General features: G+C 46.3%; 1 protein-coding gene across 2 annotated transcripts; it reads right to left on the reverse strand.

The window, feature by feature from the left end:
* Window positions 1–217: 217 nt before the first annotated feature.
* On the reverse strand, window positions 218–15,225 carry Smim11 (small integral membrane protein 11). Of its 2 annotated transcripts, none has more exons than XM_085685786.2 (4): window positions 15,077–15,225; window positions 7,187–7,297; window positions 2,515–2,773; window positions 218–404 (listed from the first exon to the last, which is right to left on the reverse strand). In XM_085685786.2, exons 2-3 carry the CDS (start codon window positions 7,196–7,198, stop codon window positions 2,528–2,530), a joined length of 258 nt encoding a protein of 85 aa, XP_085541912.2. In that variant the 5' UTR covers window positions 7,199–7,297; window positions 15,077–15,225; the 3' UTR covers window positions 218–404; window positions 2,515–2,527. The 2 variants fall into 2 exon arrangements, with proteins under 2 accessions (XP_085541912.2, XP_048278688.3); XM_048422731.3 differs by having other exon boundaries at window positions 2,515–2,683; window positions 15,077–15,224.
* Window positions 15,226–16,671: the final 1,446 nt, after the last annotated feature.

The following is a 16,671-nucleotide window of genomic DNA, read 5'->3' on the forward strand; positions in this document are numbered from 1 at the left end:
GTCTACTGATGCTGCCATTGCTGAGGACCGTCCCCTTAGCAGCATCACCCTCAACCTGGGCATGTGCGCAAATACCCCAGATTAGCTATCACAACTCCACAACCAGCGTGAGCCAGGGGAAAGATGAGTTCAGTCCTCTCGTGTGTGGGGGGGGGGGCAGGAGGGAGGGGAGGGGTAAGGAAGAAGGAGGGGAGGAGGGAGAAAGAGAACAAAGATAGACTTTTTTAGAAATGTATTTTATTTCAGTAACAAAATACTTGTTCTTCTAAAAACATAAAAAATTCATGCTGTTCATCATTTAAGTTAAAGGTCTTGACTGGCGGTGCCTCCATCTGGTAATCGCTAGGTCTTTCTTCTCTCTTCTCTGCTGGAGTCCACCCAAGCTGACATTTAAATAGAAAAATCTAGAAAGGAAGGGAGACCACAGCAATGAAGGAGGCGCTGGATACAACCGCGTTGCTTTGCACGCTCAGCATCAACACATGACATTCCAACTGCAGCAGAGGCTGTGGAGTCTGGCCTACTAGTGCATTTGGACGCATGGCTTGCTTTCTTCCTGAAGATTCTTTAAATCAGGTTCTGGACAAGCTGCTAGCCTGAGAGAGGCCATCTCCCCGTCAGTTTACGTGGAGGTGTGCACACCCGTGCTTTGCGCTAGTGGAAAGGTGGGCACAGTGGGCAGTTATGTTACACCTGATCCTTCCATCCTCTCAGCTGACAGGAATCAGCACAAACACAACCAACATTCCGACTAACATCTGCCCTCAGCATTTCAACTGCTAATCACGCCCTCTCCTCCAGCTAGCACTGAGACCATGCACTTCCTGGTTAGTTTTGCATTTCAATCAAAAGATAATTTTTGAAAGGTAAGATTCCATGGCAGTAGGCTTTTCTGCCTGCCAAAGTCTGCACTCCCCGAGGACCAGCGAGTGGCAGCAGACTCTGCAGTCCAGTGGCAGGGCCACAGTGCTCCTCTGGCCTCACTTTCGTACAGCTGGGAGGTAGCACAGTAGGGGAGTTCAGTTCCCAGCTCTGCTCCCCACTGTTCTTTCAGCCTGATGTCGCCTCAGAGAGCTGTCAGGGGGCTGAGGGATGCAGCCATGCACGAAATGCACGGGAAAATGCCCAGCCCCAAATCACCCTCAGTGTTCCAGGTTGGCTGTCGCTAAGAAACCTGTTTGCTTCTCTCCCAACAGCCCAAGGGACTGCCTACTTTCAGAAGCATGGCATCAGGCAGGCAGTGCTCTGAAGTAGTTCAGCAGTTGCCACAGGGACTTGGAGCTGAGCAGACTAAGAACCCCATGGTAGGGTTTCAAAGAACAATTGCTCAGACTGAGCCGGGGACATCGTGCCCTTTCCTGAAGCAGGAGCCAGGGAGTTCTCAACAAGCAACACAGCATCCATGCAGCCATGTACAAAATGCTCGGCTGTGGAGGAAATTCTGCTCTGCAGCTGGATTCTAGAACCGTAATCTACAATCTAGAATCCATGCTCACCATATTTGAATCGAGAGGTCCAGAGTCAGGCTTGATAAGTGAAGAAACAGATCGGTAAATGAGCCAAGGATTGTGTTATACCTCTGACAATATCTTAAGATAGCCTCCAGGAGTCCTGACCCGCCTCCCCTCAGCATGTTCTAGAGCCCCCACCCCCCCATCCCAAGCACACCATACACTGGGAGGCACCAGCTACATCCAGCAATGCTTGCACAAGCCTTATGGTGGGGAGGAGCTGCCAGGACACTGGGGCATGGTAACCATGGTGGAAGTGGGACAGCGGGGCAAATGAGGTTTAGTCAGATTGTGGGTGGACTGGGAAAGGATGGATTACTTGCCACCAGGGAATCAGACCTCATCCTGAGGGTAACAGGATTCCGAGAACTTGTGAGTCTCCATCTCCTCCTCTTCCAGGCATGTTAACAGATTCATGAAATACTGTTTTGCAGTTTTTAGTACCTCTCTCTGTCTCTCTTCTCTCTCTCTCCTCTCCTCTCTCTCTCTCTCTCTCTCTCTCTCTCTCTCTCACACACACACACACACACACACACACACACACACACACTTGCCATTAATTCACACAAGAAATTTGGAGTAGAGGATTGATACTCTGAATAATCAGCAGTGGGAGCACACACACATGCACATACATGAACACATATGTGTACACACACACACACCCCTGCCATTAAGAATCACAACAAGTCTGGAGCAGAGGACTGATGTTCTGTGAATGGTTAGCGGTGGGAGCACACACACTCACACACACACACACACACACTCACACACTCACACACACACACACACACACACGTATGCATGCGTGCGCACACATATTCTGTGAATGGTCAGCTGAGCAGAGGACTGGAACTCTAAGTGGTCAGCAATGGGGGCAGAGGGTTGGGTGCTGCACCTGTCTGCGGGGCCCCTGTGTCCTCTCATGGCCTTCAGCCCGAGGATGCAGAGATCTCAGGGCACTGCAGCCCTCCGGACAGGTTTCGCTTACAAAGCCCAGTACCTCTGAGGTCTCTTCAGTTCTCCTTCTTCTCCGACCGCTGCTTCCTTTCCGCTTGCAGTTTCGCTTCCAGGCTTTTCCTCTGGTACATTTTCACGCCCGCAAAGGCCAGGCAGAGGATCAGGGTTTTTGCTGCCAGGATATACAGCAGCAGGGGCACGTGCTCAAGGACCTCAAGGGAGAAAGACACATGCTGATTGCTCTCGCAGTCACGTGGTGAGTGTCCGCCAGCCGCTTTCATTCTGCAAATGCTACTGGGCACCTACAATGTTTCAGACAGAGGCTAGGTGCTTGGGCCACACTGGCGTCCTGGGTAGTAACCAACCGCTGACACAACCTACAGCCATCTGAGAGGAACGCCCAGGCTGGGGGAGTTGCCTCGACCAGACTGGCCAGCGGCCATGTCCGTGGGGAACTGTCTTGACTACTGATCGATGCAGAGGAGCTCAGCTCACAACATGGTGGGCCGGCGGGGCTGTAGAAGCAAGCTAGCCTGAGGGGCTGGAGAGATGGCCACGGTTAGACTGAAACAGTCTCCTGCTCCTGATTCCAAGTTATGCACATCTGTGTCCCTCACCCAGACCTGCTGGGATTCACCCCTGGTTGTGGATTTCACATTTAGCGGGTGGAGCATCGGTTGCTGTATTCTGGAAAGTCCCTGTACCCTAAGAGCCTTCTGTGTTGTCTCCTTTTGTCCACCCTCCAGCCCCGTGAGGGGACCGACAGCTCTGACTGAAGAGAAGAGAAATTAACTATGGGGTCACTAACGCGTGAGGAAGAGTAGGACCCCCCTCCCACCGTTCCGAGGCCTGATTCTCCACCGCTGCATTCCCCGGAACACAACCAAGCCCTCCTACCTGAATTAGTTTTACAATTAAGTCACGCATGGCAGCAACAACTCAACTGGATTTAATACCTTAGAAACCATTCAACCATTAGGTGTGACTATCTAAGGATCTCTGAGGAAGGACGCCCTGTAATAGAACACTATGTGAATACCATGGACGGGGGGAGATAAATCGTGAAATTGCTTAATTTAACTAAGGCAGTAACCATGTGCACCTGCCACCTAACCAACTGTTTGACTAGAGTCAAACAGCTTAGGTGCAATGGAGGATCACGAAGATGACAGACAGGGCAGAGGACAGTGATGGACATTTACCCTGATAACACGGAGGGCTTAGGCTGCTGAAGCATCTGTCATGTGGTCCTCATGAGCCCTACTTCCCTTGCTTAAACCTCTTGAGCTTCTTTCCTGAAGGTTCACATTCCAAGGCCAGGCTTGATTCCTCATTTGCAATCTAGCTGTCAGTGAATGCATTGCCTTGTCACATAAGCTGCCTTTAGATCACCTACGCTGGCTGAAACCGGCTCAATCTGAACAAGATTATCTCATCTCCGCATGTAGCCTGTGGTCCTAGTAACCACGTCACAGCCCCTGGTTCTCTGGGACACAAACAAGGGCAGGAACATGTTATCTCTACAGGAAGCTAGAAGACAAGTTGAAAAGGAAATACAGCTAACAGACGCCGGTTAAGGGTTTCACTATTTATTTTCTTTTTATAGGGACTAGAGAGGCAAGAATTTTCCAGTTGACAGGCGGGCAAGGGCACTAAAGGGGTAAGGAGCATGCCCGGTTTCCTGCTCCTTCCAGGGTAGTGGCTTCAGTTGGCCTCAAGTTCCCTATGATTTTCTTTTATCATCTTTCAAAATATGCAGACCTGTAGGAGAAGACTGACTTCTGCTGGGCGGGGGAGAGCAACTCAAGTGTGTGTGCATCAGTGTGTGTGTGTGTGTGTGTGTCACTGTGTGTGCATCAGTGTGTGTGTGTCACTGTGTGTACCATCAGTGTGTGTGTGTCACTGTGTGTACATCAGCATGTGTGCATCAGTGTGTGTGCATCAGCGTGTGTGCATCAGTGTGTGTGCATCAGCGTGTGTGCATCAGTGTGTGTGTGCGCATCACTATGTGTGCATCAGTGTGTGTGTGTCACTGTGTGTACATCTGTCACTGTGTGTGCATCAGTGTGTGTGTGTGTACGTGCATCAGTGTGTGTGCATCAGCATGTGTGCATCAGTGTGTGTGCATCAGCGTGTGTGCATCAGTGTGTGCGTGTCACTGTGTGTACCACCATTGTGTGTGTGTCACTGTGTGTACATCAGCATGTGTGCATCACTGTGTGTGTGTGTCATTGTGTGTGCATCAGTGTGTGTGTGTCACTGTGTGTGGTCAGTGTGTGTGTGTCAGTGTGTGCGTCAGAGTGTATATGTGTGTGTATGTGTGTGTGCACGTGTCTGTAACATGGAGCTCAGCTCAGGTTTGGCTAGACTGGCTGGCCAGCAATGCCCCGAGGATCTGCCGGCCCTGAACTCCCTCCCCATCCTGTGTCTGCCTCCAGCTCACTGGGATGCAGTGCGCAGCAGCCTGGCTAAGCAGCTGTTTGTGTAGGTAACTCCTTCCACCTTACCTCGAGGGTTTCAGGCATTTCTCTCTGAGGACGCTGCTGCCCACAGCCAGCCAAAGGCAGCCAGCAGCAGGCTTTGCTCTCCTACCCTCAACCTCTGCCCCAACAGCTGAATCTAACATTTTAGAGCATTTTTTTGCATTTATTTCCAATCAGTTCAACTTGTCTCTGGTGCTCCAATGGGTAATTTATGACTTGTTTTAAAGGTGGTTTCCATGAAAACTGAGTTGAAATTTTTGAGACTCACATGTGGCTAGGAAAAGCGATCTTGGCAAAACAACTGTAAGAGATTGTGGAAACTTCCAGGAAAATTGGAAGTTTTGTTTATTGTTTTATTTTGTTTTCTGAGACAGGACTTCTCTGTGTAGCTGGAACTTGAAATTGGCTGTCCTAGAACTTGCTTTGTAGAACAGACTGACGAACTAGCAGAAATCTGACTGCCTCTGCCTCCTGAGTACTGGGACTAAAGGTGTGCATCACTATCACTCAGTGAAAATTCAAAGTTTTGTACAGATTGTTTTGTAAGCTCTTAATCCACTATCTTCATCAACTCAGGCTCGTGAATCAAAGTCATAAACGAACATCTAGAGGCTACAGTTAGACAGTAAGCACAGCGTGGTCATATGCTCATGGGGGCCTCTGTGGGGATGCGCCACAGGCTTCTAGAATCCTCACACGGTAGGAAGGGTGAGGAAGCTTAGGTCTGTTTTCTAAGGGCACGCACTGCCTTAGCTCCCCATCCGTTGCTGTGATGACGATCCTAACAAGCCAATTAAAGAAGGAAGGGCTTATTGTGGTTCACAGTTCCAGGGCGCAGTCCGTCATGGTAGGGGAGTCACGGCAGCAGGAACCTGAGGTGGCTGGTCACACTGTAGCCACAATCAGGAGGCAGAAAACAACACCCAGGACCCAACTCAGATAATGGTACCACCCGCAGTGGGCAGGTCCTTCTACCACAACTGACCTACTCAAGAGGATCCTCGCAGGCGAGCTAGAGGCCTTCAGCCACCACAGGCACTAGTCCCATTCATGAGGGCTCCACCTATAACAGAACCACCTCCCACAGGCTCCACCTCTAAACACCATCATTCCAGCCTTAGAAAAGCAATATATGTGTTTGAGAAGCTGGACATTCACCCATTACATCTACCCTAAAGAAAAAAAAAAGTGAAATGCTGAGTGAAGCTTCAAAGCCCTGGTTTTTAAAGAAAAGTGAGACCTCAAGTTAGAGGAGGTGCATCCGAGAAGGGAAGTCTTCCTCCCGTAGTCTGGAGAGCTAACGCAGACTTACAAGTTTTAACTCAGACATTAAATGGGATTATATTTTGTCTACTTTATATGTATAAAAATGCTTCACTCCCACAAGCCATGGGACACAGACAACCCTAGTTAAACTCAACCACAAAACAAAAGAGAAAGACACAGTGTGACAGAGGGACCTGGAGGGAGGGGAGCTGACTGGATAGGAAAGAGACAAGAGAAACCGGGAAGGGTTGCATTATAAACATACACAAAATTGCTGAAGAATAGATTTAACTAATATTAAATCCGAAACAGCATTGTTACTGTGGGTTTTTTTTGTTTGTTTTTGTTTTTTATGCTCATGATGCTATGGGTTTTTTTGTTGTTGCTTTTTGTTTTTGTTTGTTTGTTTGTTTGTTTTTGGTTTTTTGAGATAGGGTTTCTTTGTGTAGTCCTAGCTGCCCTAGAACTCCCTCTGTAGACCAGGCTGGTCTCGAACTCACAGAGATCCACCTGCCTCTCCTCTGGAGTGCTGGGATTAAAGATGTGTGCCACCATCACCCGGCCAAATGCTATGGTTTGTATCATGTGTTAAATAAAGGCTTGTTCCCTGGGGTGGTGGCTACTGCAAAGTGCAGTGAACCGTCAAGGAGAGGCCTCAGAGGAGGTCCCCAGGCCACTGGAGTACTTCTGCAGGTCTGCAGAGGGGTTTGGGGGCTCTGCTCTCTTCCTCCACCCTGATACCCTGCTTGATGATCCCCCGGAGTGAGAAGTCTTACCTACTTCTAATCTCTGGCCACGCTGTCTGTCACCCCCCACCCGTGGTCCACAGCCAGAATGGAATGTCCAGACCCCACAAGCTATAACTAAACCAGCTAATCAACTCAGGTGTCCCACTAGTGTGACTGATATATGCGGAAAGACAAAAGAAAAACAAACAAAAACTACATATTTTAAAACCAGTCTCACCTTCCAGTTCATGGTGGCCCACCTGCGAGTTCACTTCTGACCAATGCAACCCGTAGACACAAGCATGGGAGGCGGCTGGAGGGTTGGGTCCAAGGAGATGGGAGTTCTGAGCTGGGGAAAGGAGACAGAAAAAGAAACAGGTCAGTGTAGAGCCTCCAGAGCAGACACATTAGAAAGCCACATCTTTGGCAGAGACAGGCACCTGAGCAGAGAGCAAGCGCTGCAGAGCTGGGTCAACAGGTCTGCACAAGGTGACCCAGAGCTCGTCCTGGTGGCTCTCCACAGCCCCCTGCACAGTGCTGCTCCCGAGACATCTGTCCCCATCTGCGTCCTCTGTGAACCCAAAGCCCACATTCACAAGTGTCCCTCTCTTATCTTCTGACTCAAAAGACAAGCAACTTTAGGGATGAAGGTCCCCGTGAGTGTTGCCTGTGCTTATCCTGGCTTTAAAAAAATCTGGAGGGAAAAGATAAATGAGAGGCCAAAAAACTGTGCTAACAGCTAATTTGTCCAGAAAAAAAATCTGTTGCAAGGAGCCACTTGTTCATCCCGGCTGCCCAGAACTGAAATAATCACACAGAAACTGTATTAATTAAATCACTGCTTGGCCCATTAGTTCTAGCTTCTTATTGGCTAACTCTTACAAATTAATTTAATCCATTTCTATTAATCTGTGTATAGCCATGTGGCTGTGGCTTACCGACTAAAGTTCTGGTGTCTGTCTCCAGCAGGGCTACGTGGCAGCTGTGAGATGTCTCTGTCAATCCTAGAGTTTTGGAAGTTGCTTACAAGGCAGTTTCTGTTTACTTAGGTAATATTATATCCTTCTGGGGTCTTTGATGGAGGTGAATAATTTATAGCTATAGTTTTCCTTAGTTATGATAAAAGATAAAGTAGATATAAATATTGCAACTATAATTCTTGTTTGATAACTGTTTTGTTATATGTAATCTTACTATGTTAAAGGTAAAACCTTCCTTTTTATTTAAACAGAAAAGGGGAGGTGATGTGGGATTCCCCTCTGTGTGCTATGATTACCATTAATGAATAAAGAAACTGCTTTGGACCGATAGCAGGGCAGAACTCAGCTAGGCAGGGAAAACTAAACTGAATGCTGGGAGGAAGAAGGTGGAGTCAGAGAGAAGCCATGGAGCCAGAGACAGACTCTGGGAATTTTACCCAGTAAGCCACAGCCTTGTGGCGATACACAGATTAATAGAATGGGTTAAATTAATGTGTAAGAGTTAGCCAATAAGAAGTTAGAGCTAATGGGCCAAGCAGGGATTTAATGACTACAGTTTCTCTGTTATTATGTTGGGGCTGAGCAGCCAGGAACTAACAAGCAGCCTTTTCCTACTACAAAAATCCTTCCAAAGAGTAAAAGAGACCTAGAGCAAGTGAGAGCGCAGAGCTAGCTAGAGAATACACATTCTCCAGGGCCTGTGTCTTGTTCCCTTAGGAGATGACACGTGCCTCACAGCCAAAACACTTGAGATCTGAGACAGCCTACACACTGTGTTAACCAGATGGTCCCTACTATTTCTGAACTTGACTTCATAGCACAGTACTGACAGCTGGCTCTACTGTGCCTGGCTGAGCTAATGTGCATAGATGAATCAAGTCAACTAGTCTATATTCTATGACCTTTACTTTAAAGGGGGGGGGGAGGTTTAAGTAATGTACACAGGATCTTCCGGGTGTAACTGGAAGCTGAACCCATCTGGTACTAGAGGTCTCTGTCTTAAATGGGTGTCCCTGGGTTCTTGGCACCTTATTGAAAGTACACAGAATGAAAAGTGTAAGGTGATGAATTTTATCCAGAAGCACAGTAAAGTCCAAATGCTCTACAAGAAGGCAAAGGGCTACCTGATCTGCAGTGGACAAGGGCAACCGGTTACTGCTCATGGCTTCCTTCTGTGGGTGCAGGACAGGGTGGGAGCTGATGGCTAGGGCTGAGGTATTGGTGTTCTTTTGGTTCTAATTGATGAGCCTGAGTTATGTAAGCTTTAGTTCACACCCTTTCGTATGATGTATTTGATGTTAATCCTATATGTGCCCAATTCCAATAAGGCACAGCCAAAGGAGGGCAAAGAGGGATTACCCCCCTAAATGTTCATTTTGAGGGCATATTTGCCTTACTGTGCATGCACACCAAACAAGTACATGTTGGATCTGGCCATGTCCCCTGGTTTCAGGATATGCTTGGTCACCAAACACCAGATAGGAGTTACTGAGGGTTGCTAGGGAGCTGCCGTTTGCATGTCCGTAAGTCTCTTTTGAAATGGAGGTGTGCAATGGGTCAAGAAAGAAATAGAGGAGGAAATTAAAAACTTCCTAAAATTCAATGAAAATGACCACATACCCAAATTTATGGGACACAATGAAAGCAGTGTTAAGAGGAAAGTTCATAGCACTAAATACCTATATAAAGAAGCTGGAAAAATCCCACACTAGTGAGTTAAGAGAACATCTGGAAACTCTAGAACAAAAAGAAGCAAACTCACCCAGGAGGACTAGATAGCAGGAAATAATCAAATTGAGAGCTCAAACCAACAAAATAGGAACAAAGAAAACAATACAAAGAATCAATGAGACAAAGAGTCCATTCTTCGAGAAAAATCAATAAAATAGACAAACCTTTATCCAAACTAACCAAAAGGCAGAGAGAGAACATTCAAATTAACAAAATCAGAAATGAAAAGGGGGACATAACAACAGACACAGGAAATTCAGAGAATCATCAGGTCATATTTCAACAACCTGCACTCCACAAAATTAGAAAATTTAAAGGAAATGGACAACTTTCTGGATAAATATCACTTACCAAAATTAAATCAAGACCAGATAAGCAAATTAAATAGACCTATAACTGCTAAAGGATCACATGATCATCTCATTAGATGCTCAAAAGCCTTCGACAAAATACAAGATCCCTTCATGATAAAAGTCTTGGAGAGAGCAGGGATACAAGGAACATACATAAACATAATAAAGGCAATATACAGCAAGCCAACAGCCAACATCAAGCTAAATGGAGAGAAACTTAAAGCAATCCCACTGAAATCAGGAACAACACAAGGTTGCCCACTCTCTCCATATATATTCAATATAGTTCTTGAGGTCCTAGCTAGAGCAATAAGACAACAAAAGGAGATCAAGGGGATACAAAGCAGAAAAGAAAAAAGTCAAACTCTTACTATTTGCTGATGGAATGATAGTTTAGATAAGTGATCCCAAAAATTCTACCAAGGAACTTCTACAACTCATAAACACCTTCAGTAATGTAGTGGGATACAAGATTAACTCAAAAAATCAGTAGTCCTCCTTTACACAGACGATAAATGGGCTGAGAAAGAAATCAAAGAAACATCACCCTTCACAATAGCCACAAATAGCATAAAATATCTCAGAGTAACTCTAACCAAACAAGTGGAAGACCTATATGACAAGAACTTTAAATCTTTGAAGAAAGAAATTGAAGAAGACACCAGAAAATGGAAAGATCTCCCATGCTCTTGGGTAGGCAGAATTAACATAGTAAAAATGTCAATCTTACCAAAAGTAATCTACAGATTCAATGCAATGCCTATCAAAATCCCAGCAAAATTCTTCATAGACCTTGAAAGAATAGTACTCAACTTCATATGGAAAAGCAAAAAACTCAGGATGGCAAAAACAATCCTGTACAATAAAGGAACTTCTGGAGGCATCACAATCCCTGACTTCAAACTCTGCTACAGAGCTACAGTACTGAAAACAGCCTGGTATTGTCATAAGAACAGACAGGAGGACCAATGGAACTGAATCAAAGACCCAGAAATCAATCCACACACCTACAAACACCTGATTTTTGACAAAGAAGGAAAAAATATAAAATGGAAAAAAGAAAGCATATTCAACAAATGTTGCAGGCATAACTGAATATCAACATGTAGAAGAATGAAAATAGACACATATCTATCGCCATGCACAAAACTCAAGTCCAAATGCATCAAAGATCTCAATATAAAGCCAACCACACTGAACCTCATAGAAGAGAAAGTGGGAAATACACTTGAACGCATTGGCACAGGAGATCACTTCCTAAGTATAACTATAGTAGCACATACACTGAGAGAAACAATTAATAAATGGAACCTCCTGAAACTGAGAAGCTTCTGTAAAAAAAAGCACACGCTCAACAAGACAAAACAGCAGCCTACAGAATGGGAAAAGATCTTCACCAAGCCCACATCAGACAGAGGTCTGATCTCCAAAATATACAAAGAACTCAAGAAATTGGTCATCAAGAGAACAAATAATCCAATAAAAAATGGAGTAGAGACCTAAATAGAGAACTCTCAACAGAGGAACCTAAAATGGCTGAAAGACACTTAAGGAAATGCTCAACATCCTTAGTCATCAGAGAAATGCAAATCAAAACAACTCTGAGATTCCATCTTACACCTGTAAGAATGGCCAATATCAAAAACACTTATGAAAACTTATGCTGGAGAGGATGTGGGGTAAAGGGAACACTCCTCCAATGCTGGTGGGAGTGCAAACTGGTACAACCCCTTTGATATCAGTATGGCAATTTCTCAGAAAATTAGGAAACAACCCACCTCAAGACTCAGCAATACCACTTTTGGGTATATACCGAAAGGATGTTTAATTGTACACAAGGACATGTGCTCATCTATGTTCATAGCAGCATTGTTTGTCATAGTCAGAACCTGGAAACAACCTAAATGCTCCATAACCGAAGAACGGATAAGGAAAATGTGGTACATTTATACAATGGAGTACTACACAGCAGAAAAAATAATGTTATCTTGAAATTTGCGGGCAAATGGATAGATCTAGAAAACATCATATTGAATAAGGTAATCCAGACTCAGAAAGACAAATATCATATATACTCACTCATAAGTGACTTTTAGACATAAAGAAAAGAAAAAAACAGCCCATAATTCACAATCCCAGAGAACCTAGACAACAATGAGGACCCTAAGAGAGATATACATGGATCTAATCTACATGGGAAGTAGAAAAAGACAAGATCTCCTGAGTAAATTGGGAGCATGGGGACCATGGAAGAGGGTAGAAGGGGAGGGGAGAGGAAGGAAAGAGAGCAGAGAAAAATATATAGTGCAATAAAAAAACAATTTAAAAAAAGAAAGGAAGGAAGGAAGGAAGGAAGGAAGGAAGGAAGGAAGGAAGAAAGAAAGAAAGAAAGAAAGAAAGAAAGAAAGAAAGAAAGAAAGAAGTGCGCCCAAACACAGGCTCCAGAGAAAATTCAGTGAGGAAGAGCAGGTCAGAGAAGTGGCAGGAAACTTCACAGGCCCTTTGAACAGGCTTCCTTCGGTAAACCTCATGGGAGATGGTTTAGGAAAAAAAGTTCAGTTACAAAAGTATCAAATATATAGAAGTCAGACCTCCATCTATTCAAGGTTATAGAACTTGAAAACAGCTAGTTATTGGCACAAGATAACCAAGTTTTCCCCTTGGCTTGTGCAAAGTCAGATAAACCCGTAAGAGCTGAATTCAAAGCTCTGTTTAAAAGTGCTGTCAGTGGCTGAAGGCGCCCACTCCATGCATTTGCCTTTAAGCAGCAGCAGAGTCTGCCCTGCGGTGGAAAGAACGTGCTCTTTGCATGTTACCACCTGCTGCCAGAGTTTATACCTTGAATCACTAGTAATTTCAGGGATTAGCCGTGCTGTATATTAAAACAAAATATTTAAGTTCTTTTCCATTTTATCTTTATAATTCCTTCTTAATTGATAGTTGTGTACATGCATAGTTGGTGATTTAACTGTTTCCCACAAACTACCTATATGAACTGATATACACAGGCTGTTGACTCCCGAAGTCAAGGCCCAAGAGGCTCACAAAAGGAAATACGTGAAAACCAATCCCTGGAGTCAGGAAGTCTGGCAAACACGCTGTGTTTAATGGCAATATGACCTTGATCGGGTACTTGGCCTCTGTAGCCTCCTTCATCAGTACAGTCTCCTTCAGAAGCTGACCCATAATCACTAAGAACCATGAGCACCACACAGAAAACACGAATCAATGCCAACTATGACTGTTTGGATAATCTCTCCTTTGCTCGTGGCTCTGCTAGATAACAGATAGCACCAGGGCAGGACGGAGTCAGGACAGGACAGCCAAGCATGGGATAAAGAAGAAGGCAACGAGAAGGACATCAGGACACTTCTCCAGGGGGCACTCATGGCTGGGTATATGACCTGGGAAAGCCATTAACCTCCTGAGCCTCTTGTAATATCAGGGTCCAAAAAGTGAATCTCCCACTCTGGAACGGATGTCAACAGAACCTGATAGTAAACAGGCTGGCAACTAGAGGGTTAAAAGGTAAGGGCTCCAAGAAGGAACAGAGGACTGGTGTGGCTCAGCCCTAGAGTGTGAGCGAGCACACACAGCTCTACCTTCAACCCCAAGGACTCCTAGGTGAGGCACAGCGCACGCCTCTAGTCCTAGCATTTGGGAGGTGGGAGATCAGAACTCAAGGTCATCAAAGGGGCGGGCATGGGCGAGTTCTCCCCAAAAGAAGAGAAAAAGCTAATCTGTAATAGTGATAGAGTGGGTTGTGCGAACAGAAGAGGCCAAACGACCCGGAGCAGAGCTGCTGGTTCTCACTCCACTGCTTTAAATTACACAGTCCAGCCGGATGGTGGTGGCGCACGCCTTTAATCCCAGCACTCGAGAGGCAGAGGCAGGTGGATTTTTGCGAGTTCGAGACCAGCCTGGTCTACAAGAGCTAGTTCCAGAACAGCTTCCAAAGCTACAGAGAAACCTTGTCTCGAAAAATCAATCAATCAATCAACAATCAATCAATAACTCAGTCCAAAGCAGACATTTCCACGGTAGCTTGCGAGTCTTCTGCAAATGAGACAACCAAGAAGGCTAAAGGGAACGGTGAGCTGTCTGCTCCGGTACCATGTACTCTGCAGCCCACTCAGAAACAAGAGGCAGCTGGCGTTGGAGGGCTCAAACCACCAAGGTGAGGACAGCTGGAAGGCATTAAAATAAACGGACCACGGGAACCCAGACAGGCTTAGCTTAACCCGCAACAGTAGCAAAATGGTTTAGATAAAGCTGCTAGTAGTTCTGATCTATATTGCAAAGTAGCACCCCACTTGACAGGTGTTTGTGTGTGTGTTTTTTTCCTTAGAAACAAAAAAGTTGTGCACTCATTTGGCTAGGCCAATTAAAACCACATGGGCAATGCTGCTCACAAGCTCCCTTGCTTCTTGACCGGCCTAAGAAGTCAAGGTGCACCACCCACTCCAGCCACCGAGCTGCTGTGGGAACTCTGAAGCTGTTTTCACTCCCGTCTCTATCCCTTTCACTTCAGTTCCTCATTTCAACTACGGTAGGGGTAGGTTCAGGTTGCCGGTCATCCTTGGGCCTCACTTAGCCCACTCTGCCTAGGTCTTGGTTTTCAGGAAATCCAGATCCACCCAAGCCGGGCGGCCCAACCTATAAATCTCAGTACTTTGGGGATCCTCTGAGAAACCAGAGCTGCGGTGGACCTCTCTACTCGTGGGAACTACACACCTCATTTGGACAACTCCAAGGTGGTGCTTCTATGCAAATTGGATCCTATGCACCCCAGAATCAAATGGGGCTTTGCTATTCCTGGGTAACGGGGTCTCCAGTTGGGTTCCCAACCCCAGCACATGCGAGGTGCAACTCTCGCTCCACTAAGGGGCGAAATAGAGGGCCCGGAGTTATCACTTCTCCCTCCCTTCATGCCCAGAGCAAGGCGACCTGAATATTCGAATTCCCATGCGCTGTGTGCGCCGCGGCCAGTGCCATCGGGGAGAAGCACAAACACGGAGTGTCCGAGGGACCCCCAGCGCCCCAAATTGTCAATTACACACTTACAACTCAAGGCGGTGGGGCCTCCTGGCCGGGTGCTGACAAGCCACGACTCCCACAATCCCGTCGGGGAAACTACAGATCCCGAAATGCACCGCTCCGCACGCAAGCACTGTCGTGAAGGTCACCGCTTGAGGCGCAGGCGTTTTGGGTCTAGGCTGCTGTTAGCGCTGCTGGGTGCCGCTCAGGCTTTAAGGCACTTCTTGCTCCAAACGCAGTCTCTCTGGGAATCAGGCAAGTCGCCTGGGGTAATGAGAAATGCAGAAATCCAAATCGGACTCCTAAGGGTGGTCCACAGGTGTGTTGCAGCCTGGAGTCCTCGGTTCGTGCCGCGGTGCATCTTCATCTTCCGCTACTTTCGCTGATGTCGGCTTTCTGTTTTCTACAGCTGAGGACAAGGAGTCCCCAGTTTGTTTGTTTTTGTTGTTTTTTTACCCCCAGACTTAGCATTTCTCCATGGGAACAACATGGATGCATCGTCCTTTGGGATAACTGAAGGATGCACCTGCATTAGGTTCCCAGATTCTTTTCTAACCATTGGTCCCTGAAAGCGTGCGGAGTGGGGAGGCGCAAAGGGAGCAGCCCTGGATAAGGCTGTGGGGAGGGAAAGTACCCACTCGAGCTCCCCACTTCGACTCTCCTTTTTTGTAGAGGGGGAAGCTGATGCCCGGTGCTGTCATTAGAAGTCCTACAAATACCCTGCAGTGGCAGAGTAGATATTTGAACCCAAGAAATCTAAGTTCAAATCTCGTTATGCTTCTTTGTGGAGACAAAGTAGACCATATTAGCAAGCAGAGGCGAAAGCCAAAAGGGATTTTTTTTTCAGAGAAGGTAACAAATAAACCTTGTTCTAAGCACTTCGAAACTATTGTCTAATTTACATTTCTGAGGCCTGTAAAGGACACGCTATATAACCATTTCACAAACGACGAGATGGAAGCATAAAAAATGGTTTGTTCAGAGGTAAGCATGCGGCAGACTGGGGGCTTGCCATAGGTTGTGAGGCCAGAATCAGATCATCCCTGTCCATTTGAGATGGCTTCAAATCTGGTGTGTGGGACCCACAGGCTAAGCAAAACGAACTCTGAATGGGACGGAGAGATAAAACCAGCTGTTTGAATGAGCATTTTCATTGGGAAAGCCTCACTTTGGTGGAAGCTGACCCTGGAGGGGGAGGTTGATGAACACCTGGACACCCAACACGCATGTCCAATGTGTTAGTTGTCTGCACTGTTAGCGAAACTAAACACCTGGGAAAAGCCACTTAGGGAAGGAAGGGCTTGTCTAGGCTAGCCAGAGGCCCCAGGCGGAAGCGTAGAGTGATGGAGGCTCGGGCTCGCTTGGTCTTCTCTTTGTTCCATCCGGGATTCCAGCCCAGGGAATGGTGTCACCCACTTAGAGTATGTCTTTCCCTCTCATTTAACCCAACCTAGATAATGCCCCAAGACATGCCCAGAGGCTTATCAGCTATGTGAGTCTAGAATCTGTCAAGTTGACCATATTCACTACTACTTAAGGATGTAGCATTTCTCCTGTTCTCCCCCAAATATTATTGACAGACTACAATCCATGTTGGAACTATGCTTTCCAGTGTTGACAAT

The sequence above is a fragment of the Myodes glareolus genome, chromosome 2 (assembly GCF_982192425.1).
Source record: "Myodes glareolus chromosome 2, mMyoGla1.1, whole genome shotgun sequence".
Classification (NCBI taxonomy): Eukaryota; Metazoa; Chordata; class Mammalia; order Rodentia; family Cricetidae; genus Myodes; species Myodes glareolus.